Source organism: Myripristis murdjan, chromosome 13 (genome assembly GCF_902150065.1).
Source record: "Myripristis murdjan chromosome 13, fMyrMur1.1, whole genome shotgun sequence".
NCBI classification, from domain to species: Eukaryota; Metazoa; Chordata; class Actinopteri; order Holocentriformes; family Holocentridae; genus Myripristis; species Myripristis murdjan.
In genome coordinates this window covers 12,155,796-12,179,987 of record NC_043992.1, presented here as the reverse complement: position 1 = coordinate 12,179,987, position 24,192 = coordinate 12,155,796, and the positions used below count along the sequence as shown (strand labels likewise).

General features: G+C 41.0%; 1 protein-coding gene across 1 annotated transcript in view; it reads left to right on the top strand.

Annotated features, from left to right (window-relative positions):
• Positions 1-20,688, top strand: part of ubash3bb (ubiquitin associated and SH3 domain containing Bb) — a 52,036-nt gene extending 31,348 nt beyond the window's left edge. The window contains exons 2-14 of the mRNA XM_030067698.1: positions 5,071-5,124; positions 6,220-6,406; positions 6,912-7,110; positions 8,757-8,926; positions 9,799-10,007; positions 11,313-11,457; positions 12,206-12,329; positions 12,879-13,001; positions 13,119-13,211; positions 13,414-13,558; positions 14,579-14,685; positions 14,802-14,911; positions 16,655-20,688. Of these exons, the coding sequence (XP_029923558.1) occupies positions 5,071-5,124; positions 6,220-6,406; positions 6,912-7,110; positions 8,757-8,926; positions 9,799-10,007; positions 11,313-11,457; positions 12,206-12,329; positions 12,879-13,001; positions 13,119-13,211; positions 13,414-13,558; positions 14,579-14,685; positions 14,802-14,911; positions 16,655-16,792 (1,804 nt within the window). The 3' untranslated portion in view covers positions 16,793-20,688. The remainder of the gene's footprint in view (positions 1-5,070; positions 5,125-6,219; positions 6,407-6,911; positions 7,111-8,756; positions 8,927-9,798; positions 10,008-11,312; positions 11,458-12,205; positions 12,330-12,878; positions 13,002-13,118; positions 13,212-13,413; positions 13,559-14,578; positions 14,686-14,801; positions 14,912-16,654) is intronic.
• The last annotated feature ends 3,504 nt before the right edge of the window (positions 20,689-24,192 follow it).

The following is a 24,192-nucleotide window of genomic DNA, read 5'->3' as shown; positions in this document are numbered from 1 at the left end:
AAAAGCTCCCGGTAACAACCGATCAGACTCTCACAGCTTTTGATCGTGAGCTGCTTCACCTCAGTGACTTTTGTCAGGTTTTCACTGTTTGTATTCAGTCCTGGCACAGTATCTCACCGGGGTTGAGGCTTGGACTGTGAATAGGACATTCAAAAGCTTTAGATCTGTCGGTCTTCAGCTATTTCGATGTGACTTTATGGTTTGTCTTGGATCACTGTTTTACTGCATGACACTGATGTACTGCAGCTGACAATCGCTAATGCATAGACATAGAGCTCATGCTGTAAAATTTTCTTCAGTGATGACAAGTCAGCCGGATCCTGATGCAGCAAAATGTCCACAAACTAAGACACCACTGCCACTGTTTGATGACTGATACGAGGGTGGGACTGTGGAGTGCAGTGTCTGCTTTTCAGCCGATGTAACAGCAGCCATGTCAGCTAGAAATATCCGCTTTTGACTCATCTGTCCGTTGAACATTGTTCCTGCAATTCTGAAGATCATCCAGCTGCTTTTTGGCAGATTTGACACAGAGTGCCCATGTTTTTCTTTGTGAGCCGTGGTTTCTGCCTTCCTGCTGTAAACCCCGTTGTCCCCAGTGTCTCTCTCCAATGGCAGTCAGGATCACTGACTGTAGCTTGCAGATTCCTGGATGTTGTTCTTGGGTTTTTTGTAACTTCCTGGATGATTGTACGCCTTTTTCTTGGAAAGAGTTTGGCAGGGCAGGAACTCTTGGCAAGATTCTTCACAAGTCCAAACTTTTTCCATTTGGACAATGTGCTGTAGATGGAGTCCCAGGGCTTTAGAAACTGATTTAAAACTTTATAACCTGTTAACAACTTTTTCTTCTAGAGGTCTTTAGGAATTTATCATGGCAAATTCACTCTGATGCTGAGGGCCAACATCTGTATTTGGCATGTCAGGGTTTATGGATCCTGGACTGTGATAGTTGGGGAGCTTATGAGTCGATATGCAGTGGATGAAATGGGTTCTGCTCTTGTAGTATTATGAGCTTGATGCAATGTTTGCATGTGAACCAATGCGCAAAGAGTTGTCGAATAATTAAATGTGGTCCAAACAGAGGGTGTAACTGCTAAATGGCATTTAAATGAATTATGAGCTGGAAAAAGGAATGAGAAAACACATCAGAAAATGGAATAACAAAAAGTACAAGATTCATGTTTTTATTCAGGTGCTTAGACCAACTAATGTAAAAGCTTTTTTTTTTTTTTTTACCTGGATGTAGGCTGAATCAGTGTTATAGCAATAAAGATTTGTAAACATAAAAAAGATTAATATATCCTTTCAAAAATCATTTAGTTATAGATATGGTAATTTATTCACTGAGTAAAGACAGAATTATGAAATTAATTTGTCATTCTGCTCAATTAATCACCATCTTACGGTTTTATAGATTTTCTGTTTTATTAGTTTACTCATTCAAACTGCAGTTTAATTAGTTACCTTACAAATAGGTACTTTTATGATCAGCTAAATATCTAACTAATTAATCAGTGAACAAGCCTGTAATTATAGGCGGCACAGCCCGTGCTCCGTATGCATCTGGCCTGATTCAAACAGCTCGAGATAACTGCTGAGTGATTACTTTTTCACATCTTAACATTTCATCTTTGATTGCCTTGCACACCAGTTCCTCATTTCCCCTTTTTTTCTTTGAGACTCCCTGTAAACTATTATAACCCACAAAGAGAATGAAAAATTAGTCACAGCAGTGTATCGCCTTGAATCGATAATGAGCGGGAATGAATTTACTTTTACCGCCATGAAATCGTCTTTTTCTCTGACTGTTACAACAGCTTTTTCTGTCCGGTCCGGTCCGGTCTGGAGCCGTACCTGCGATGTGACACATGGGGAGGCAGGAAAACTCTCCTCATTCCACTTACAGCAAACATAAATGCATGAACGCCAACGAAGAACTGAGCTGTTGTAGAAGTGATATATGTGAAAGATGGCATTCAGCGATAATCCACTTTAGGTGGTATGCAGCAGACACACATCTTTACACTCATAAACCAACAATGTGCTCACTGTGCGTGGCAAAACATACCGTCACTTATAACCAAAAACATGAGAGAGGAATTTCTTCTGCTCCCTCAGCTGTGTGAACGTCTCAACTGTCTTTGCGGCATTGCACTTCTGTAGATACACGCATCTTTTTTTGGTTCGCACTGACTTTTAAATGCCTCATTAGCTGACTAACAGGCTGACAAATTGCCTGGCGTGCGAATCACAGGACCTACTTCTCTTTTGCAGTCTTTTGTCATGATTGTGAAAACCTGCTGCGTTTCAGGCAAATATCAGAGGGTCATCAGCGCGGTATGGTTGCCCAAGGGGCTGGTCTATGTTAACTCTTTCCGTTATGATCTCCATCTCAGGCTTGATTTACTGGTACTCGATGTGTGGGTGGGTAATGAAGTGGTTAAGGTTTCTTCCTTAAACAGAAAACTTGAGCCTCTCTATATCGGTCTCTCTTCCTTCTTTCTCTCTCTCTGTCACACATGTGCGTGGTGCGAAAGTCCACACCTGTAGCTCAATGTAAATTAAACCAGCGTCGAGAAGATGACTGTGTTTCAAGTCAAAACCTCCAGGTGAAATGCTTCGCCAACGCCAGAGTGTCACAACATCACCCACATCAGCCGAGGAGGCCGCTCGGTTCCCGGGCAGTGAAATTGCATCAGCATCCAGACTTTAATTCATGAATAGCGGCTAATTTTATTCCTCTGGGCCTGATAGGAATAATCTAATCTGTGGCTCCTTCTCCTGCTCATTAGCCAAGCCTGCAGGTGTCACCGAGTCAAAGATGGAGGAGCGGACGGATAAATCGATGTCTTTATGCCTTTTTTTTTTTAAACAGCTCTTATCTTGTTGCTGCATGACACATCACAGCGAATGAAAACCGTTGTAAATATTGCACCACATTTAGAGTTGAGTCATGCGTAGCTGCTATCTCCATTATTCTGTGAAGTCATGACCCTAAAAAAAGTCTTTGATATCAGTTTGAAGCTGATCTATCAAACGCTTTTATGGGCCAGATCAGGCAGAGATCAGTTAAGGATATGAATTATAATATCGTTCAAAAAAAAGGACACGCATTTACTTACATCTGCAGTAATTTCCTTTACTGATTGCTCTGCTGATAAATGATTGGGAACATTTGTGCACCTTCAGATGGTGTACCTTCTGAACTGACCCAATTCTACATGACCCTAAGTGATTTTCCTGTCAGATAGTAAATAGATAGCAGCAGCCGGTATGTTTACATGCACAGTGAGAATATGCACTCAGCCAAGCGAGGACATGCCGACCACCAAAGTGAACCTTGCCTCGGATGAGTCACTTTTTCACTCTGTGTCAGTGGAAGTCATTTGATATGGTGAAGAAGAGTCATCCCCTGGTGATTTATTCACACTCGTATTCACTTGAACTTCTTAGGATTGATTGAAACTGCCTCCTACGCATAAATTTATCATCCTCTGCGCCAGCCCGAAGGAGCTTTTTTCGAAACTGACACACGTCGTGTGAGTCAGGATCTATTGTTTATTCCCCAGTCGGTGATGGCTTGTATTATTTGTACTTGTGGTCAGATCTTATGTCACAGAATAAACTGGGTTTGGCTTTCCACGTCATGCACTATAGTGACTGGATAAATCTGCTGATTCCATAGTTCCTGGCATGACATAAATATGAACTCATTTGCTGCTAAATTCAGAAGTGGAAAAAGTGCCTTAATATTCTCATCAAGTGGAAGAAGTACTGAGGCTCTGATGAAGTGGAAATGAAGTAGAAATTACTGGCGCAAAAACTACGGACTTAAGTAAAAGTACACATTTGCGTTGCCCATTTAAAACGTCCTGAAAGTCTAAGTGTGAAAAAAAATAATAGTCATACATTCTGTAAAGTGAAAAATGGAAAATACAAAGACTTCAAAGTAGGTTTTTATAACTAAAATAAATAAATAAATAAAAAATTCCAACTAAAACCATGAAATGAAGCATGCAGCTAACATCACAAAGCAATTTGAAAATGTGTTAATCAGGTTATGTGCTGTGTTGCGCAGAGTATCCAAACATAATCGGTTGAAACGTCAATATTTATTCTTAAATTTGTGATTTAAAACAAACAAGAACGCCTTTTTAATATCCTTTTTCTTGTTTTTGCCAATAGCTAGAGCCAACAAGCTAGTAATGTGAGCATCCAGGCTAATATAAAGCAAGACCCCCCTCTAAATATACTTTACATTACCTACCGCCATCATCATTTGATAAGTGGTAATAGTTTGATTATATTGTGGATTTGCTAAAATAAATCATTTGATAAATTTTGAGTTAATGTAACCTCCACAAAGTTGTGTTAAATGGATTTGATGCATTAGCCGTGTGCGATGCGATAGCCGACAAAAGCCAGGCTTTTTCTAGAGGTTTCAGTCGCTGGGGTCAAATTTACCCTAATTGATAAGAAATGTAAGTAAATTTTGAAGGTTAACAGGAGGGTTAAATTTCCACTGCAGTCACTAAAATATCACCGAGACTATTCTGAATGACTGTGGAAATCAGCTGGAGAATTTTTAGTTTTTCTGTTTTGTAGTGACATCCCAACTCAGTGGTTTTTGTGTTCAGCGTGCACTCTGCTATATTTCTCTCTCCTTTTTTTGAAGCCTCTTACTTTAAGATATATTTTCTCAGCAGTAGGGCACATCTGTGACTGAGCATGAGTCTGCACATAGGTGTTCTTTCTTTCTTTTTAATCTATCCATTCCTAGAAAACTCCTGAGGATAACAAACTGTGTGCGGGGAAGACGCTCCGTCTCACTGTGCTGCTTAACCAGTTTGGATAGAGAAGTGAAACTCAGCGGTAGACGCAGCGCACCCACCTCCTGGCTAAATTAATGATCTTGTCTTTCACCTAGTTTCATCAAACATGGTATTAGCACATGTGATGCACCTTGTAAACCTGGTAACCTGGAGATGAAAACTCTGCATTTTATTGAAGATAATATGCAAAGATACACATGGCTGTAACTTTTTCTGTCTGTTTTCTTTGCCTTTACAGGCTGAAAGCGCTCGTATCAACGGGAGGCCGGAGTGTGCAAGCAGCATGTGACTGGTAAGTTCAAACAACAAAAACATGCATGCACACATGTACACATGAACATTACAAGTCAGCGACATCGAAATATGGGACACTGCCCTCTGCTGTAGAGAAGGGAGTCCCTAAAATTTGCAGGTCAGTGGGCCTTGAACTGAATCACAGCTGTGTGTTTTTTAATGTGTCTGCTCTTTTGGAACACCACAGTATCTGAGGATAAAAGTAGGATCTGTTGGTGCAGAAACAAAGCATGCTTCTTGTTTCATAATAAAAAGCCCATCATGCAATGAGTAGTGTATATTCTATTATGGAGACATTTGTGTTTGTATATTTTGCATATTTTGAAGCCACAGTGCCTGATGTTTTATCACAGGATTTCACTCTCACCTTTGCAATTTATATTAAAATTATGTCTGGTTTCTTTGACAGAAAGAGGGAAAATGTGTCACTTTATATTTATCCATGAGGCTGTACTTTTGAAACTTTTAAATCCCCTAATTATGGTACCAGATCACAGGACTGCTTAATATTAAACACTTCATGCATAAATTCTGAACTCGGCAAGACTATTTTCTGTTACAAAAAACTTTGATGAAATGACTCACAAAGTATTGAGACCCAGATTCCATTTTTTTTTTTTTTTTTTTTTTGCAATATCATCAAATGACCTCAGAGAGCCAGGCTATGCACCGACTGTCAGCAATGAGCAGAAGCAATATAGAAATAATAAAGCTTTTGTGGTCATGCACATGTAAATTAGATGTAAATCTCATTATTTTGCCTTTATAATATTTACTTGCAGGCACAGACATGAAAATCAATAGTAGACATAATTCATCAACAGTTTCCAGCACCAGCTTCTGTGAGATCCTGGTCGAGGAGGGGTAAAGACCACAGAGTTTGTCTTTTCACTGTTGCTGCTATCGTTCAAGATGCAGCATCGTCATCAATAAATCATCCAGCAAGGAAGAGGATTTCTAGCCCTAGATTCTCAGATCAGTTGCCAAAAAAATTTGCAGACTGCCCTCTCAGTGCAGTCGTAGTGGATCTAGACCTCAGCTTTCCTCCTGCTTAAGTTCATCCCCTCCGTTTTCATCTGCTTGCCGCCCTCAGGCTGTTCTCCCACGTGGACGACCCGTTCCTGGACGACCCGCTGCCCAGGGAGTTTGTCCTGTACCTGCGACCCAGCGGGCCGCTACAGAACCAGCTCTCCCACTTTTGGCAACAGAGTCGGGTCACTTGTGGCAAAAACAAAGCCCACAACATTTTCCCCCACATCACCCTCTGTCAGTTCTTTATGGTGAGTTGGAGAAGTGAAAAATATTTTTGGGGTGCTTTTTGTTCAAGGTCACCACAATACCACAATACAGATATGTTTTTTTCACTGAATGTACTGAGAGCTGATATTTTATGAATTCAGTGTTTCTCACAAAATTGTGTTCTTGTTGGGGGCGAAAAGTATCATTCAGTCACCATAGAAACCCAGAGTATTGAAATTCATGGGTTGGCAGCTCTTTAATGCGTGATGGCCATGCCTATTCAGTAGTAGGGGACACTTTTGAACAATTAAATGAATAAATAATAAGTGCAAGGATGCTAAAAAATTCATTTGCTCCAGATTGTTAGTTTTCAAAGTGACCTTCCCTTCACTGTTTTAGCTGCTTTATAGACACAGGGTAAAGCCTCCATGTAATTTAACATATAAACAACACATAAAATGAATTCATAAATTTAGATCCACATTATAAATGTCTGTCAGCTTCTGTTTCCCTGTGTGTGACTGTGCTCGCCTCCCTTCTCCACAGTGTGCAGACCAGAAAGTGGAGGCCCTGTGTGAAGCCCTCCAGTCCACTGTAGCCCAGTGGAGGGGCCGATTTCCCAGCCCCCTCCCCCTGGAGCTCTACACGTCTTCCAACTTCATCGGTCTCTTTGTGGAGGAGCAGATCGCTGACGTCCTCAAGCAGTTTGCAGCAGACTTTGCCTCAGACGCTGCCAGGAAGGCAGGTAAGAGCCACAAGGGGTGAAGACAGATGATGTGGCCCGGGTTGCCAAGGACTGTTATTGCAAATCATTCCCCAATCTTCAATCTTTTTTGTGTGTCTTCACTGTGACTACCCGATAAAGCAATAATACCATAAAAAAGACAACATTTAGCATAGTGCGGAGCTGCTCTGCAGGCAGAAATAATCTAACTGGTTGAGGTCAACCTCAGTGAGGGAAGTCAAAGAGGCCCAGGTTTTCATGTTGGCTTACAGTCAGGTCTGAATGCCAAGACTGAACTCTAACCAAAATATTTAAAAAAAAAAACAAAAAAAAAAAACAATGAATAAAAACGACTTTTTTGCATTCAGTCATGACAATGGGGTTCATGACCTTTGAAGCTCAACAAGAGACCTAACTAGATAGCTGTAGCTAGTATGGCTGGTTAGTGGTTAGTGAGGCTAACTAACTAACTATCTGATACCATAGATGACATTTTTTCACTCAGTACCAAGAAAGTGAGGTTTCATAATATTAGCTGCCTTCTTTATTACCCCCTGCCTTTTTCACTGGGCATCAGTTTGATGTTACTGAACCAGGAAAAAAACTGTTTGTTTCCCTCTGCCCACTGAGATTTAACTCAGTCAGTGAGATTATTACTACTCCCAGCAGAATCTGTGGTTATGTCCTCTCATGTCAAGTGAAATGTACAGTGTATATCAATATTTAACTTTTAAGGTGCTTTAAGGAATATGAAGATTTTGGAAATGTGACCACACGTGGAAGAGTTTATAGTTTATATTAAAATGAAGCCAAGGTTTTATAAGGAAGACAAAGTTTAAATCCAGAATTTGTGAAAACAGAATGGATGTTTTTGTTTATATTGGTGTGTATTTGCCTTATGATTGTCATTAACTAAAGTTCATATAGCTCTAGATCCAAAATAACTCTCACCTGCAGCTATGTCAGCATCAATTAGATCATATTTACCATGCACTCTCGCCGTGTTTTCCGCAGCTAAATGATCTGTGTGATGGTGGTCATGTTGGATTATTAAAGCGCTCACTCAGCTTGTCACTGTGACTTTTTTTTAACACAGGGGAAATGAGACTGCCAAAGGTATTTGACACAGCTTGTACCAAATCCTGCAAGGCAGATTAGAGCTGTGGTGTTAGTTTTCTGCAATGTTATTTTAGTATTGTTTTGCTTCATGGTGAGGTGAACATGTATTAGACCATGTCATCACAATACAATAGGAAAATGCTGATGGCATAGCAGATCAGTTTGAGTGGTAGTTTGAGATCCTGGTCAGTATAGTTCCACACAGATGGTAACCAACTGCAGATTCCACATTTTCCCACGATGCATTGTCGCCGATGGCATAAATCAGTTTGTTTGAATGTGATCTCAGGTGTCTGCCTCCCACGTTTCAGCTGCCTTTATCATTTCTATCGAGAAAATAGTTGTCTTAGTCTGCTAATGCTTACCCTGACTGAACTGAAGTTGGCTCTTGAGGGGTAAACAGACACATAACAAATGCTTGAAATCATACTAATAATTCGTACTTGAATTTTACACTGATGTGAGATCGAAAATATATTTAGACTTAGATATAGATTTACTGATGGCCTTCCAGCTTTCAACGCTCCTTGTCCTCCTGTTTCCTCCAGAAGTCCATGTGGAGCCTCACAAGAAACAGCTGCATGTAACTCTGGCCTACCACTTCCCCACTGATCACCTCCCCTCTCTGGAGAAACTGGCCAAAGGGATCGAAGTGAAGCTCGGCTGCGACTGGCTGGCTGTCCTCTTCTCTCGGGACATTCGCTTTGCCAACCATGAGGTAGTTACTCATTCCAGCGATGGGTGTTCTGATTTATTTCACAGGTGATAAAATGAAAGTATTATAAAAAATGGGAATTAGGGTTGAACTATTGTGGATTTCTGAAGGCCACTGTTGCTGATGGATGTGGATTTTGTCGCACTGCTGGCATAGCTTTTGTGTTCGTGGTCAGTATCTTTAAATTTGACCTTTTTCATGCCAAAATCACCCCCAAGAGGCAAGAAGTTCCTGTTTTTTCATGGTTAAAGTCAATATGTAATCAAATAAAGTGCTTTAAATTAATCATATCAGAGTCGGACAACACTTGACTGCTACAACCAAGTCCAGCATTGCTGACATATCAATTCAACCTGCAGTGCAATTTTCCTTTTTTGACCTTGAAGGAATACTCAAAATATCTAAAATCCCCTTTTTCCAACTTACCCAAACTGAGACAAGATGTTTGATACCATTTTCTTTTCCAATATTTCGGTTCCTATGGGCAGCATTTTGTGTCAGCTTAGCATAAAGGCTTGAAATCTATTTCAAATGCATACAATCAAACACATACACACTGTGTAAATAAGCTTTGGAGTTGCAGTAAGGTTTACTTTTTCACTTTAACAGAGCTAGGCTAACGACTCCTATAGATTTTAAGTCTTTATGCTAAGCTAACACAAAATGCTACCCATAGGAACCGAACCACTGGATATAGGAAAAAGGGTATTTTGGCCAAAACACTGGAGTATTCCTTAAAACCATGGTCCCAGTCGTGATGTCATAACTCCCATTCTTAATTTTTACTAAACAAGAATACACTGTACCTTACTATTGATTATTACAATATTACCGTATCACAAAATCCTCTCTCTTCCTGACCTTCTTGTCTCCAGACCCTGCGGGTGATGTACCCTTACATGCCACAGAATGAGGATGAGTTGGAGCTCGTTCCTGGCGACTTTGTCTTCATGTCTCCAGTCGACCAGAGTAGTGCCAGTGAAGGTTGGGTGTATGGGACCTCCCTGGCCACCGGGCTGTCTGGCCTGCTGCCTGAGAACTATGTCACCCGGGCCGACGAATCCGACACCTGGGTCTTCCATGGGTGAGCAGAGCATCCACACAATGGATCCAAAGGTGGCATTTATTACAGATAAAAATCTGCAAATTGTAGCCAAACATCCATAGCTCCAATGTGAAAACCTCTATACAAAAGGAAAAAATTAAATGACCACATTAATATATTGCTGTCAGAATTATGAAAAAATTAGTCATGGTGCGATGACTGGTCTCACACCAGTAGCAGTGTTAGAGTCACTGTTTCTCAGAATTTAGACATTTCCCCTAAAACCCTGCTCCTTCTTACCACAGAGGATGTTGCTGTGTTTGTGCTAAAAACACAGCACCCTCACCCTGTTTTGTGTCATAAAGCAACCAGCATTGATGGTGTGGTATTTCTAGTCTGCCAATAACAAAATGAAGTGTAGAGTTTTGGGATGTTTGGGGACTTTGGGAAGGTCGTGCCAAACCTGAGGGTTTAGATAAGCAAAAGGTCACAGTCACTGTTTAGTTGTTGTTTAGAGTGTGAAACAACCAATGGTGCTTTTCCATCACATAGTATCTGCTCTACTCGCCTCCATGGTGACTCACTTTTGGTTTCACTTATTTTTCTGGATTTCGTTTTCCATTGCAGATAGTTCCTCCTCGCAACAATGCCTCACCGGTTGCTTGTTGGTGTGTTGACTAGTTTTTTCTCCCTTCTTTACAAGAACCCCACATGAGTGTTTTATTTTTTTAAAAAATCAACAATACCAGCTTGAATTGGCTGCTTCACATGAACATAATTAGTGTAACTAAGAGATTTGTTGAATAAAATATTATTTTATATGGATAGATTATCAACTGGTTTCATGAGTCTCGCTTTGGTTTTTCCAGGTCAATCAGCGACCGGCAGGGTTTCACTGTTCTGAGAAATCAATGGTCTGCAGGTTTGCTTGTCATCATTCATGTGGCTTGGAACCGCGATGAAGGTGGTTCCAATAATAGCATCTGGTACCAGATACTATCCCAAACATTTGCCTAACGGAAAACCAAAAAAGCACCATAGCATTTTATGTATTGGCTCTACCCAGCACCAAAGTCCCTGACCAAAAATCCCATGGGGCCCTAAGGTTGTTGTAAATGCACAAAACTTCAGCAGTAGCCTGAGGTGCAAGATGATGCAGAGTTTTACACTATGATTCTGCAGTCAGCTGCTGCATTTTTGATCAGTGCAGAAATGAAAAGCAAGCTGCAAAGGTTCAGTCTAGAAGAGATAAAAGAATGGACACCCCTCTCTGGGTTTCTAATAAAAAAGACCTAATCCAGTTTGTCCTGCTTAAGTGATTTCTTGTCTCCTCGTCCATCACAGATCCCATTCGTTCTTCAGCTGCGGGCCCTCCAACAAGAGCAGCAGGGACAGAGGGATGTTTGATGGACTGCTGGACAGCCGACGCCCCGATAACACGAGTCCTGGAGACACACCCACCCTCAGCCTCATATGCCACCCAATGCAGGTACTGTGTGCTCATGACTGATGCTTCCATTAAAGTTTTATTTTCAACATGCATATTAGGTATCTTTAAAAAATAAAACTGTGGTGGAATATTTTAGTGAGATCATTTGGTAGTTTGGCAGATTGGCAGTAATTCTATTTTAATGAGGGCTCCAACAAAAAGAATTACAATAGACTTAATATACGTAGCATTTATATAACAGCAGATTGTATAAAGTAATTTGAGGGAAATCATTAAAACAAAATGGTAATGTGTACAAGGACATAAAAAGAGGAAACACATTCAGACGTGTTCTAAAAAATCAGAGATAAAAAATGGGGAACACAGGATTCTAACTGGACAAATTCAAAATCAGTTATATAAAAACAAATCTATAAAATGTGTTTCAGGAAGTGACTTTAAAGATGCTATGAAAGTAGTTAGCATTACAGTAGGTAGTCAGGCTAAAAAAGTAGTAGCATGTTCAACAGAAGCTACAGAAAACAAGAATTCAAAGGTCAAACAGTCAGAATTCAACAAACCTGAACTCTGACCTTGGCATACACATGCAGTTGATGCGAAGTTTTCAACGAATCAACGAATTATTCTTCATGCACATGAGTTTTCAGCTGATGCTCGTGGGAAATGCAGTGATTTACCTGTGGGTTTGGTGGTAATGCGACCTCACAGGTGAGGAGGGTTTTGGCTGCAAGGTGAACTGAGAAGTCTGCAGTGCTGATGATGTCCTGTCCCCTTGAATTTCCACCAGGTCCTGCGGATCAGCAGCGGGCAGTCTCGGCAACCCAAGCGAACTCTGTTTGTGTGTCGGCACGGTGAGAGGATGGATGTGGTTTTTGGCAAACATTGGCTCTCCCTCTGCTCAGACAGTAAAGGTGAGCACAGCCAATCACGAGTCCTTCACAGAGGTTACACAAGCCGGTCAAACGGAGGACGAGAAAAGTACTACACACAGTACTGTAAACAGGATTTGTGTACTGCGGCGTAGGGCTCAACTGATGTGAGGGACTGAAGGCCAGATAGCTAATATTTTGCTTATATTCTTCTTTAAATTGGACAGTACTCATGCCCTCAAATAATAACAAATGGTAGGGATTCAGTGCCTCTAAAATAGCATTTAGGCCACCATGGGAGACTAAACCTCTCCATTGAAATCCAGACTTGAAAAATTGTTTTTATGTGGGTTAGCAGCTCCTTAAAGCAGAGCGAGGCGGGACTCATTACTCTGCCAAGTCAAATCCTGCCACATCACGCTAGAATAATTTCTCTGATCAGACATCTGAAATGAAAATGTTGATAAAAAATATATTCATGACCCTGGATCAGAGAGGACCCTCTATGAGATCAGACGTGGACAGTGTTGAAAGTGTAGTTATCCCGTGAGAGAAGCTCTCACATCTGGGAATGTGTGTGTGCTTTTGCAGGAAGATATGTGCGCTCCAATCTGAACATGCCTCCCAGTTTGCCGCTGTGGGCCGCGGGACAGAGAGACTACAACATGGACGCTCCCATCACCGTGTTGGGATCCACACAGGCGCAAGTCGTGGGTATGTCATCCGCGCCGACCCAAACCATACAGCACGCCGCAGGGCTGAGGATTGGCCCGGTGGTTTTGTTCATGCTCTTTCTCAAACTGTGTGTGTATCAATATGTGCTTTTCTCAGGCGAGGCCCTGCTGGAGAGCAACACAGTGATAGACTTTGTGTACTGCTCTCCCTCACTGAGGTGTGTCCAGACTGCACAGAACATCCTCAAAGGTAACGAGAGTCCACGCAAAACATTTTGATATCACTGAACCCCATAAATAGTGTTGAGAATGAAACTTGTCATTAGAGAAGGCGTTTTTACACATATTTGGTATATTTGTAGTGAATTCAGTTAAATTGTTGTACAAATAGATTTTCCACAGGGTGTTTGTTGATCTTAGAGAGCCTTCATCTTCCATCCCAAATCCCCCAGGTATGCAGCAAGATGGCAAGCTGAAGGTGCGTGTGGAGCCGGGGCTTTTTGAATGGACCAAGTGGGTTTCTGGGAACTCGCTGCCTGCATGGATACCTCCCACAGAGCTGGCTGCAGCCCACTTCAGTGTGGACACAACGTACAGGTGATACGAGCAGATCACTGCCCCTTGTGCAGCGAACACATTCTGTATAATCTGTCCATAGGATTGCATTAAGTTAAGAGTTTCATTCCAAAACTAGGTATCTGCATTAACCCTTTCAACCTGAGCAAATTCATTGATGTCTTTCAAATATGTTACATATTTAAAATTAAATTACAAGAAAATTACCATAAGATTAACATAACTTTGAGAAGAAAAATGGATGAAAATGATCCGGATATTGCCACAAAATTACAAAAAATAACAAGAAAATAAAAATACAAGAAAATACAAGAAAAATACCCCAAAAAGGAACAGAAAATTAGAAAAAGAAAAACACAACTCAAGAAATTACAAGAAAATCACCAGACAATGGTCAGAAATTTAGCACAAAAAAAGAAATGAAAAGAAAGAAAAAATACAAGAAAACTCACCAGAGACACTGTCAAAAATAACATTAAAAATAACAAGAAATAAAGTTGATTTTGCTCAGAGGGTGAAATAAAATCTTTGGAACAAGGTGAAGCTTTAAAATGTGTTGTGTTGTGTTTGTGTTTCTCCTGTGTATATTTCTCTATATTTTTTTCCATACATTTTTTTTAAATGTATTTTTCTATATATTTTTCTACATATTCTACATACATACTGTAGGTTTCTGTATATCATTTATTTGAAGAAAATAAACTTTCCCTGCAGCTGATTCCTGTCACTTAGGTGAATATAATGTAATATAATGTACTGAAGTGATGGGATGGGATGCTTCAGTCCTGTAAATACATGTGTTTATCTTGAGTCTTGAAACCCTGAAGAAGGCTCTGTCCAAACTATTTTCTGGAGAAAGTGTGGTGACTTTTTAAAATAAACCAAAGTAAGGGAGATGGAGTGTGCGGTTTCCCTCAGCCCGCCCAAGGGCTTCAGGGTTTCAAGAAAGTTTTTCAACAGAATACTGAAAGAGGTTGTGAATAATGTAAGAAAGCCCCACACCTCCTGTCGGGTGTCTGACGGCTGTTTCTCTGTGCGTAGACCTCTGATCCCAGTCAGCAAGCTCACAGTGTCCGAGTCCTACGAGAACTACATCAGCCGGAGCTACCAAGTGACCAAAGACATCCTGTCAGACTGCAAAAACACTGGTAAGACAGAGCCCGAGAGCTCCTGGAGCGGCTGCTGGAGGCGTGCCTTCACTTTTTATGTGCCTTTGCCTCCGTCCTGACGGTGTGTCCCGCTCTGGTTTCCACTCGCTCCACAGGAAACAACGTGCTGATTGTGGCCCACGCGTCTTCCCTGGAGGCCTGCACGCGCCAGCTGCAGGGCCGCAGCCCACAGAGCTCCAAGGACTTCATCCAAGTCGTCCGAAAGGTCTGCTGGATGCATCTCTTTTTATCTGCTCCCTCTGATCTGATCCTCCCACCCTTCCTTTCTACCTCTCCATCCATCCATCCATCCATCATTATTTTCCTCTGGTTCCCTAATTATTCTGCTTTCACTTCCTCCCTGGTTGCTGGATGTTGACTTCGTAAAGCTTTGTGACTGAAGTTTAAATAACACAAACTGAATCTGTGCCCATTGCACTGGGTGGATGCACAAGAACAGAGCTGCCTCCGCCCAAAAACCCACACAAGATGAAAAATGTTAAGGCGAGCTTCCACTCACAAATATAACCTTTTACATTAAAGGTGCATCCTGCGAAAAGTGACAACCATTTAGATTGTGCCGACAGAAAACATGAATGCATAATCTGTCAGTGTTTCAGGCTGATGATGAGAACCATCTAAAGTCAAACATCAAAAAATATTCTTATTCTAATTTTTTTGTTTGTTTGTTTGTTTGCCAGTTGAGTCTAAAAGGTTCTCACTTGATTCAGCCATCAGCAATGTTTCGGACATTTTCACTTTAGTGTGTCATTTTATTGGGCAGCTAAAGATTAAATGAACAATGCAAACTTTAAAAGGTCTCATCTCACATGAAATGGGTTTTTGCTGAATTGTGTGAATTTGACGGTGTCAAGTGTTGCTAAAAATGTGAAATTGGTGTTGCGTCCCATTTGCAACACAGACACACACACACACACACACACACACACACACACTCTTCGCTTGAGTGAGGTGACTGAGGGCATATTTGGTTGTGCATGCTCACAACTTGAGACTTAAGTTCATGCAGTGACATGATGTTTGTCCTCTGCGGTGTTTATAGATTCCTGACAGTTTAAACTTCCCCTTTAAATAATGGCTCTTTGTTCTGCTGCTTCTTAGCGGCCGGCGAATGGGTTTGCAGGCTTTGCAGCACAGGTCAGAGAGGTTTGTGTGTGCATCTATGCTCTCTAACAACCAAGGGGTTTTTGAGGCTTCACACTTTGGTATGTGTAAAACAGTGTAGTTTGCTGCCTCTCGTCATACTTTGTTCATTTAATTTTGGAGCAGTAAAAGAATGCACAAAACTGTTTAGTTTACTGCTACTTCACTCTGGAGTTATACTTTGTTAATTTAATTTTTAAAGTTTGTAGATATATACGCACATCACATAATTGATGTGCGGTCTCAGTGGAACATATCAAAAAAGATGAAAAAAGCCCGCACACTCACATTTTGCTCGAAAGAATGTTTTACTTAAACAACGTATCGACCTAATAAAGTGGAAACTGAGTGTATTGTCCGAGTATATTTTATATTTATTTTAAAAATCAGACATTGGCCAGTCACTGTCTTTTACCTCTAAAATGATGGCAATTTGTATGTTTGTATTATATATTTAAAAGTAGACTATATAAAATTACAGAAGGTTTCTTGACGTGAGGACCATTTAGAAACAACTTGCAAAAAATGTCGAAGCACTTTGGTGGACCCCCTGCAATTTCACATTGTACCAAAAACAACATTCGTTGTCCAAAAAAAAAAAAAAAAAAAAAAAAAAAGACATTGATTATGGTGAATATCAGCTGTCATCAGTTTCCATGGTAAATGTCAGTATCAGCCTTTGAAAAAGCTGCATTGGTCAGACCCTAACTTCAGCAGTCTCTCATTCAGTATGCATCACGTCCCCCATGAGGAGCGTATCATTTCCCCTGTTGCCTTCTAAAAACAACTCTGTCTTTGTGTGTAGATCCCCTACCTGGGTTTCTGTTCCTGTGAGGAGCAGGGTGACACGGGGGTGTGGCAGTTAGCGGACCCTCCCATCCTCCCCCTCACACACGGGCCGAACCACACCTTTGACTGGAGGGAGACGCTGCTGCAGGAATGACGTCTGCCCCCCTCCCCCCCGGACTCCCGCCACCAGATCGCACCGCACTCCCGCAGACTGCAGGGACAGTTTCGGCCTCGTGTCCCCCACATACTGGAGCTTTGAAGGGTGTGTCGCCTTCATGTACACATTCTGGCATTAAAGCAGCTTCTGCCTGGAGTTGAAGAGCCTTATCCCAGCCTTGAGAACGACTGGGCATCTCTCTGGATCTGTCTTTCATTACGTGTGCTGTTGACAGTATTGTATAGTGCACCAAGAACAAAGGAGGTGGGGCATTGGTTGGGGCAGTGTGGCTAGCTGTTAGGTGTGCTTTGACTGGAATCTAGTTTATACCTTGATCTTGGCTGTAGTTTGACTGTTCCAGCGATATGGTTTGCTCAGCCAGGTCTCAGGAAATTTTGTGGAAAAAGTGTGGCGTTTTAAATTGTAAATAATGTGCTCTGTGCATGAAAAGTGCTAGAAATACGTCTCTCCCACCAGGAAAGGATTAGGTGGAGAGACACGACTTGAAACAGTTCTGGCAGCGGTTTGACATTGAAACAGCAGGGGGAAAAGTAAAGTGTGGAGGTGTGTACCCAACTCGTGACAACAAGTTTACTTTCTCTTAAGCTGTAACCTATCTTTAGTTCCTTTAGTTCCCTAACCTCAACCAAAGTTATGTCTCTTCTCAAAACATAAAGGATCATACCAGTGATCTTAAATGTTTGGCCTATTAACTACAGTTTCCCCACATTTTACATCGCATTAAACTATTATGCAAATCATGCACGGATGCCCTCACTCTGATAATGTTCTGTTTCTGCGACTAACAAAGTTTCACCATTCATAAACCACAGAAGTGATAACTGGTTGTGTAAAGCAAATGTTTCCCCGGGGACTATTTTCTGGTGGTGACACCGTTTCACTCCGCCCAAATTTCAAATCGTCAAAACACAACTGTGCTGCTGCTTTTAGGAAAACTGATGTGGGGGGGGGGCTTTATTATGGTGATGGAAAACTGGTGTGAAAAAAGTTTGATGTCTCTGAAAGTTAATTTTCATATCGTAGTGGAATGAATGGAAATTTCATCATTTTGACATGAACTCGCATGTAAACACAGGCGTTACCAAAGAAATTAGTTAAGTTTCTGTTCCATTCAGGTCTAACAGAGCCAGGGCCCTGGCATTGGTCATGCTCATTGGAGAGACTGCCATAATAAATGTAACGGATCCTTAATTCGATTAGTAACAGCTGTGTTTACCCTGCTTTTTCATGTCAAAACGGCTGCCATGAAAGAGGACTAGATATACATTTTGTAGATCTTACCCTAAAAATGCACAGTCACTGGTATGGTCCTTCAAAAATCAGCCGACCTTTTCAAATGGCCAAGAGGTTAAAATGATGTCCAAGTCAAGCTTTGCAACATAATCCTTTCATAGTGGAGGAACATTACCGTCACGTTATTCTTGCCTAAAAATCTGCGTTTCAGAGTTTGTGCACATTTCACAAAGTTTCATGAGACTGCAGCGCTGTGTAAGAGCAGTGCTGACCCTAACCCAATGCTTCAAAAACCCCACACACGTGTTGCTGACTCCATCCTCAACACGAGTCACAAGGCTCCTGACCTGAATAAAACACAGAGGGGGTCGCTTATCTTTGAAAAGCAATGGCATCCTTTGTCCTGCTCGCCTTCGTTCCCAGTGGATGAGGGAAAACCGCATCAGCGCCGGCTCTTCGTTGGGGAGTTTCCCGATGCTAGTCGCATAATATGGTCACACACACCCTTTTCCCTGTTTTGGCATCATACAGTACAGCAATGTGTTTTATCACCATGGATATGAAAAGAAAACCGTCGCAGCATCAATAGCACAAAATGCACTATTGACAATCATCTAGTAGCTTCTTGATTCTGGTCCAGCAGTCAGGCATCGCCTTTTACGTGTGTTGATTTGTTGTCTGTGTTATGAAGGATTTGGAGTAGCTGTAAATAATCATATTTTGGACAAAAAAAAAAAAAAGTCTTCCAGTTGATTTTTATTTATTGATACCATTCTCCCGCAGATGTAAACTTACATTTTAAAACCAAGCGGATCATCCCTGTTAATAGCATGCAATGAATTATGCACTGTATCTCAGGTGTTAACTGCATCTAGCACATATATGCAGCATTGAACCATGTTTCATTGATTGGGTTTACTGTGCTATTGTGAGTGCCTCTTCAAAATTGAAGTGATGTCTCCTGATGTACCGACTGCCAAATAGTAGCTACTGATGTTCACATGTCAAGTTGCAAACTCCATGGAAATGTTTCGTTTGTTCTGATGCGTTGTAAGTCACATCCTATCAGGAGGTCCTGATAATCACAGTTTGTCGACCTGTGCTTAATACACACCGTTGTTCTCAAAGCAGCTATGTACAATGCCAAGGCTACTCTCAGCACAGCCTCACTGATTGATCCCTCTCAGAGATATTTCACCGCTTGAAGTAGTTAAAACTGTTTCCCGTCTGTGGTGTCACTTTCTTACAAATCTGTCTAAATGGGATTGAAGCCATACGATGGACACACTCACTCACAGGGCTTGAATATTATTCCCTTCTGGGTGGCATTTGAGTCCGGTTTCTTAAAGCTGCACAAGGTGACATTGTTCAGACGAAAATAATAATAATAATAATAATAATAATACCACAGTAGGGCATCTCCATTTGCCCAAATGAAATTTCTGGTGTCAGGTATGCTCATTGGCAGGATGTACTGTTGTCAACCAATCAGGTTCCAGAATTGTGAGGACTTGATCTTCAAATTCAATCAGACTAAATCAGCATTTAACTAAACTACATTTACTGGCAAAACAATGTAATCCTTATTATGGGTTGTTGTATATTTGAATACAAAATTAAATAATATGGGACCATTAAAGTTAGTGTTGTATAAAAGCAGCTTTAATGGTTAGGTTGGTGTAGTAACTTTTATAAAAACATCAAGATCACAGCAAGATAATTCATTTTGTCCTGTTTTCTTGGTCTGCAAGCCATGATCAATATTGTAAAATGCAGTTCACTGTCTGTTTTCTGAAGTGTTGCTGTTGCTATGCAACGGCTGACACCGAGAGGCAGCGCTACACCAGTTGGGGGGAAACCAAACGTTGCTACCACAGGCAAGGTGATGGGCAAAATACATTGTTTTAAAAAGAGTATGTAAATTTCAGCAACTCGCAACACATGCTGACACAACACAAGGTGTTAACAAACGTGTTTCCCTGGTCCGGCAGATGAGTTATTCATAATTATGAATTATTCATTCATTTTAAGAGTGAAACTCCAGAAGAAGAAAGCCATGTGAATGGAGAGTGTGCGGCTACAGAAAGTAAGAGGAGAAAGCCATGTGATGTTAAGATGTTTCTTTGTTCTTAATTTATTGTCTCAACCAATTGTGTACAGCAAATAATTTAAAGAATTACATCTTGTTTTTGCATAAAAGAAAAAAAATGTATGATTTGTAAATTAAAGAGCATGTACAGTAGTTGGGGGTGCTTTCACGTGCGAGTTATTTTAGTTTTGATTTTTATCTTTTGGTTATGAAATGTAGCATCAAGTCATATAAATGCGCTGTTCTTTTCAAACAGCTTTAATATTTTCATATTGTGGGTAGCCTCCATGCTCGGGAGGGAGAAGCAAAAGCAGGTGATGTGTGAGGCCAGAGAGGTTCTTGTGGACATTTTCCCGTTGCTGTTTTTCTATATGGTGTCACTCTGACGCAACATGAAATCAAGGCATCATTTGTCTGCATAGCAATAACAGAAAACACAGGAGTTTTTGCAAAGGTTGGTCTGTCTCTCACTGTTTGGTTTGCAACTATGCTGCAAATTCTGTAAAGGATTGCAATTCAAATAAAAGTCCAAATCCTTGTTTTTGTTTTATTTTGTGTGAGTATTCAGTCATTTGAATTTAGAATCTAATCTAATCTAGTAATCTGTGAAAATTTACTGTAGATTTGAATATGCAAATCCAGCGGTTTGTTAGGAGTGACAGAGTGGAAAATAAATGAGAAGGGAAACTGTGAGCACCAGTCAGTGAGCATCATAAGAATGCAACAAGCAATTAAAAATGATATATCAATTATTATGACAGAAAAAAATGGTGATAAGTCTATTCTGAGTGGAAGTACTGTATTTCCATGACATCCAAGAATAAACACCTGATTACACAGAATTCATTATGATTGTACAGCTAGAGGAATTTTTTTCTACATCTAGTTCCTGTGACTTAGTTCCACTCATTACTGTTGCTTGATTTTAATGTTGCTGATCAAGGAATTTGAGGATGTTTATGCTTTACATCACTTAAACACATGACATGAATCTAAAATTTAGACCTTCCATAGTGCATGGTTAAAAAAAAAATAATAATCATCAAGGCCTCAAGACAGTAAGTGGGCATTTGCATGTTGAGTATTGTGTATTTCCCCTCAAAATGAGTTTCTGTGAAAGGGGACAGTACCACCTTGTGGAGTGCAGCTGCCAGGCTCACATGACAGAAACAGCCAGTCATCATGAGGAAACGTAACACAGAGGCTCTGGTGGTTGATGGGACCAGCAGATTCATCTCAGCAGAAGTTTCTGGGCTTGAGGAACCATGCTGGCAGACATGGATCGACTCAAATCAAAGCATGATCAAGAGAAGGGTCTCATGTTTTTATGTGCACATGTACATAACTGTGTTTTAGGCTTATATCTGTATATGCAATATTAAAAGTGTATGAAGTAATCTAAGACTTCTTGGCTAATAACTTATAGGAACTGCAACAACACTGATTGAAATTATTGCAATCAATGTTGATGATGATATTTACATAAAAATAAATCAGCAGGTTTGTGTCACTGTTAATGTGTAATGTTAACCCTATTGAAACCCAGGAACCTGACTATAACCCCATAATAATTATAAATAGTTTTTTATTATTCTGTTATTATAGTAATTGTTTGGGTATTTCATGTTTTACTAATTTCTTGCTACATTTTGAGGTCATTTTGGGCAAATCTGTTGGCCTTAACCATGTGTTTCTAGTGAATTTGCTCAGGCTACAAAGGGTTAAATGGGTTCCGCAGCATCTGATGCTTTTCCTAAGCCTTCAAAAAAGGAAAAAGAAAACAAAACAAAAGAAAAGAAAAAACACTTGGGATGAGTTGTGGGGTCACTATTCAGTGACTGGCCTACAGTGCAGGGGACAGTGGGAATATGGAGTATGGGACATGTCCTCCAGGCCCGCTGCACAATATTGTAAAATCACAATTTTCACTACAGAGAGAAGTAAGCAATATCATTAGAGAAAAGATCCAACTGAATGTGTGGTGAAGAGGAAATACTGTCACCGTGCTAAACACTGGGATGATAATACTGCTGCGTCAGGCACTGTATTTGTCAGTCATCAAACAGGAAGAACCTCTTCCTGTTGGATGAGTTGGCCATGCTATGCCATCGCCCCTCCTCCCTCTCCATCTGGGAGCCGCACAGCCTCTACAGGAAGTTCAGTGACCCGGGCTGCGGGATGCACCTCATCAAACGAGTGCAGAGACAAAGCCTGGATTCTGGCTGAGTCCCAGGATAGTTATCGTCAGTATGATCTCACTCACCAGCGGGGAGCCTCTCCTATTTTCCTGGCCCCTCCGTGTCTCAGACTTTGCTTTGAGCTTTGTCTTTGACCACGGCCAGAGAGAGTGGTTTGTGGCCTGCGGCAGGCCAGAGGTGTTGCACGACTCTTTTTCTTAGTCCAGCCACGTACGTCGCTCTATAGGAGGACAACCGCACTTCTCAAAAGTTCTTAGCTGGTTGCTCTGTCTATAACTGATGCCAGACATTATTCAGCGAAGGGAGAAAAGGCAACACTTCATGATGTCATACATCAGGTCTTCATTTGCTCTGATGAGGGCCACCAGCCAAAATGCATAGGCTGCCTTTTCTTCCTTCATTGAAGATTGTTCATCCAAACCTCAGACGACCAGGACAAGAGTGAGATGAGTCTGGAGGAGGTGATGCTGGTCGAGGCAGGGAGGACTCGGGTCAAATACCCATTCAGTCTTGTGTTAAGTGGAAAGCTCCTGCTGCTTTCTCCACAATACCTGCCTACCTACAGAGATGCGACCACCGTGGAGCAGCTCCACAGATGAGCAGCCTAGCAGGACCTGGAGCCCAGCAAACATTCATGTGTTTGGAAACTTTTTGCTAAAGACGGACTACATGAAACAAAGCTATAATGGGAAGAATAAAGAAATAAAACCTGCACACAACCAATAATGTTATTCTCCTGTATGTTTGGGTAACCCTTCCATTACTCAGATCATCTTCATCCACAAATTACTACAAACTAGACTAAAGCAAAATTATTGGTTGTTGGGAGCTAACAGTGTTTTGCCCATAAAGATCTGAAGGTCAACCTCAGAGGGACATTTGTCATCTCCAGGCTGAGTTACCTGCCATTCCAAACACCAACCAGATCCTTTCAAATGAACTCTGTAGACACCCGAGAGTCTATACAAAGTTCAATTTAAAGTCTTTGGTCTAGAACCTAGACCAAGTAGTGGACCAAAGACTTTTGCCTGAAGAGAACAAAGCCTACATCCAGCTGGAAGGAAAGCCTACAACACAAGGTCTCTGTTTCCCACAGGCTGCTATAGAGCGTCTGGATGCCAAACATCTCAACCATTTCCATTGCACAGCTCAGCCACGTAGCACTGAAGACAGTGCAGAGGACAGTGCAGAAAATTCAGGTGAAAGAAACACCAGAGACAGTTTTGTTCTGGCTCCACTATGAGCTCCACCTGGACTTCCAGGTCTGTGGCAGAGGAACATCTGAACAGACCGAACATGGGAAGCTGCCTGTGGACCAAGGAAGCAAACATGCTGAAGCTGTCCTCCGTTAAAACCACGATTTCCTGTCACCAAGCTTCAGAGGAATTATTAGGGCTTCAGCTCCAGCAGCTGCAGCACCAATAGTTTCATAATTTCAAATTATAATAATTTGCAAATTATTTGGTCAGAGTAGTAATAAAATCATGAGTCTTGGTAAAGTAGTAACTCAACAGGTTTTTGAACAGTTTTTTTGTATACTTTAATCAAAACCATTAAGTGTTTCCTCAGGGATTTTAGACATTTTCTCAGCATTTAACTCTTTGCTACGGGACACTCTGGGATACATAAGAGTTTACAAACACCATTATTTAATCGTTTCATGAAGGTATAACATACGCAAAAAAAAAATAAAACAAAATGTATTTTTATGTAGCTATATTTAGGAACCTCTATGGCTGATCCAATATTTAACAAATATCCAATAGTGTCGCAATATATCAGTTTAACTGACAAAACTGTGATGCATCCAAGATCACACTGTTATCACTTACAATATAGAAGACAACTGCAAAATC